The sequence below is a fragment of the Borostomias antarcticus genome, assembly GCF_949987555.1.
Source record: "Borostomias antarcticus genome assembly, contig: scaffold_131, whole genome shotgun sequence".
Classification (NCBI taxonomy): domain Eukaryota; kingdom Metazoa; phylum Chordata; class Actinopteri; order Stomiiformes; family Stomiidae; genus Borostomias; species Borostomias antarcticus.
The window spans coordinates 32501-35000 of NW_028176563.1; the positions used below are offsets into that span (position 1 = coordinate 32501).

The following is a 2500-nucleotide window of genomic DNA, read 5'->3' on the forward strand; positions in this document are numbered from 1 at the left end:
TGTAGCTGCAGGTGTGTATCACCATGGCAACATATACCAGAGAAACAACAAACATCTGAAAACCCGTCATCTGAATCCCTCCAGCCCCTCCCCCTCCCCCTCCCCCTCCCCCTCCTCCAGCCCCTCCCCCTCCTCCTCCTCCAGCCCCTCCCCCTCCTCCTCCTCCTCCCTAACCTGTTATCTGAATCCCTCCTCCTCCTCCTCCTCCTCCTCCTCCTCCTCCTCCTCCTCCTCCTCCCTAACCTGTTATCTGAATCCCTCCTCCTCCTCCTCCTCCTCCTCCTCCTCCTCCTCCTCCTCCTCCCTAACCTGTTATCTGAATCCCTCCTCCTTCTAACACAGGTCCAGGCAGGATGATGTCACCACCCCGCGCACCAGTCGCACCTGTAATTGCAGGTGTGTATCACCATGGCAACATATACCAGAGTAACAACAGTCTGCGAACCCGTTATCTGAATCCCTCCTCCCCCCCCCTCCCTAACTCGTTATCTGAATCCCCCCCCCCAACCCGTTATACCTCCCCCTCCCCCTCCCCTCCTCCTCCCCCTCCCCCTCCTCCCGCTCCCCCTCCTCCCCCTCCCCCTCCTCCCCCTCCTCCTCCTCCCCCTCCTCCTCCCTAACCTGTTATCTGAATCCCTCCTCCCAGACCCCCAGGTGGTGATGGCTCAACAGCAGCAGGCCATCATGAATCAGCAGGCTGTCATCATGGTAATTACAATACCCTCAGGGCCTAATACACCACGTGCTCCTCTGTCCTCCTCCTCTCTTCTCCCTCCCTCTCAATACCCTGGCAACACCACCTCCTCCTACTCTCTCTTCCTACTTCCTCTCTCCTCCTCCTCTCCTATCTCCCCCCTATCTCCTCCTCTCTTCTCCCTCCCTCTCAATACCCTGGAAACACCACCTCCTTCTACTCTCTCTTCCTACTTCCTCTTTCCTCTTCCTCTCCTATCTCCCCCTACCTCCTCCTATCTTCCCCTACCTCTACTCTACCTCTTCTCCTCCATTCCTCTGTTTTGTCATCATGTCTGCTGTAACTCTGTGTTTTTACGTCTTCCTCCAGTCTGCTGTAACTCTGTGTTTACGTTTTCCTCCAGTCTGCTGTAACTCTGTGTTTACGTCTTCCTCCAGTCTGGGGCCTCATTTATCATTGAGGTACGCCTTCTTTTACACGGTCTTTTTCGCGAGTTCAGGCGTACGCCATTTGCCCCCCCCACATTGCGATTTATCAAGCCGAAAGGGCGAAAATTTAGTCACCTTTCTCCGCGCTTTTGTAGGACACCTCTCAACTTGTCCTACCGATTTACACGGTGTTCTACGCCCTTTTTGAACACAGGGGGAACTGGCGACGCAGGTGGTGCGTCGGTGAATTACTATGTTTGACGGAGAGAATAAGAGCGACAGTTCATGAACGCACAATCATGTAGGCTAATAGGCCAATTCAGCACAAACATATATCGCAATGCAAGATTAGACGTGTCCTCTAACCGGCTCATTCATGGTTCGATATGGATTTGTTCCCCAAACTGTACCTATGCGCTGTCCCAAACCCTTCCGCGCTATATGTCACACACTTAATGCAGGCACTCCATCAAACGGCAATAATTGACCAATTAGATTGTCATTAATATGTGATCATGTGGACCTGTTTGCTCTTTGGTAAGCATATAAATGACAGTCCTCCTGTGCGTAATGCGAGCCTAAATGAATCCGGCGCTACTCGGCCTACTGGCCGAGATAGAACTCCAAAGAGGTGACGGCGATGGCGACTGCACCCACATAAGGGCACCATCAGTGAATGAATACGTCTATGTGAATCGCTAAAATGTGCACACTAGAAATACCCAAATCATATGTGACGCCGACATGCTCATCACAAGTGTAGTGGCACGGTGGCCTGGCTCCACGCATGACTCATTCATCCTGGCGCACAGCAGGGTAGGGGCTAGACTGGAGGCAGGCGCTGCGCGTGACGGCTGGCTTGTTGGTGTGTCCATAGCCAAGATACATATTCTTTGTCTTATTTACTTTTAATCTTTATTAGCATTTTCCATCCATACAACGACAATACAATAAAACATAAAAACCTACAATAACAGCTTATGGGTACATCCATCCATGCAGCTTTTTTTTCTTACTCAAATATGACAATTTTAATATTAGTGGTATCATCACACTTCCTTCTATAATCCATCCATTTTTCCCATCTCCCTTCTAACTTTCCTTCCTGCATCCTCAATGCATGCGTGAACCTCTCCCTAACATACATCTCCTCCACAACACCCACCACTGCTCCTTGGTTGGGGGTTCCACCTTATACCAAGCCCTCGTTATTGTCTTTTTACTAGCAACCAATAGTACTTTCACTTGATTCTGGATGAGTGGACCTCACCAACTAGCACATGCACCTCCGTCTCCGACAAGTTCCTCTTCTTAGCTCTTCGTTCCATGTTTCATTGTCCCGCCTGGGTGCTCCACGCTACCTTTTTAAGCCGGTTCC

General features: G+C 50.9%; 1 protein-coding gene across 1 annotated transcript in view; it reads left to right on the plus strand.

The window, feature by feature from the left end:
* LOC311328331 (unconventional myosin-XV-like) overlaps positions 1-2500 on the plus strand; it is a gene marked incomplete at both ends in the record, with an annotated part of 57999 nt that overhangs the window by 30521 nt on the left and 24978 nt on the right. Inside the window, 2 exons of the mRNA XM_084462318.1 lie at positions 343-386; positions 647-708. Coding sequence (XP_084318444.1) covers positions 343-386; positions 647-708 — 106 coding nt within the window. The remainder of the gene's footprint in view (positions 1-342; positions 387-646; positions 709-2500) is intronic.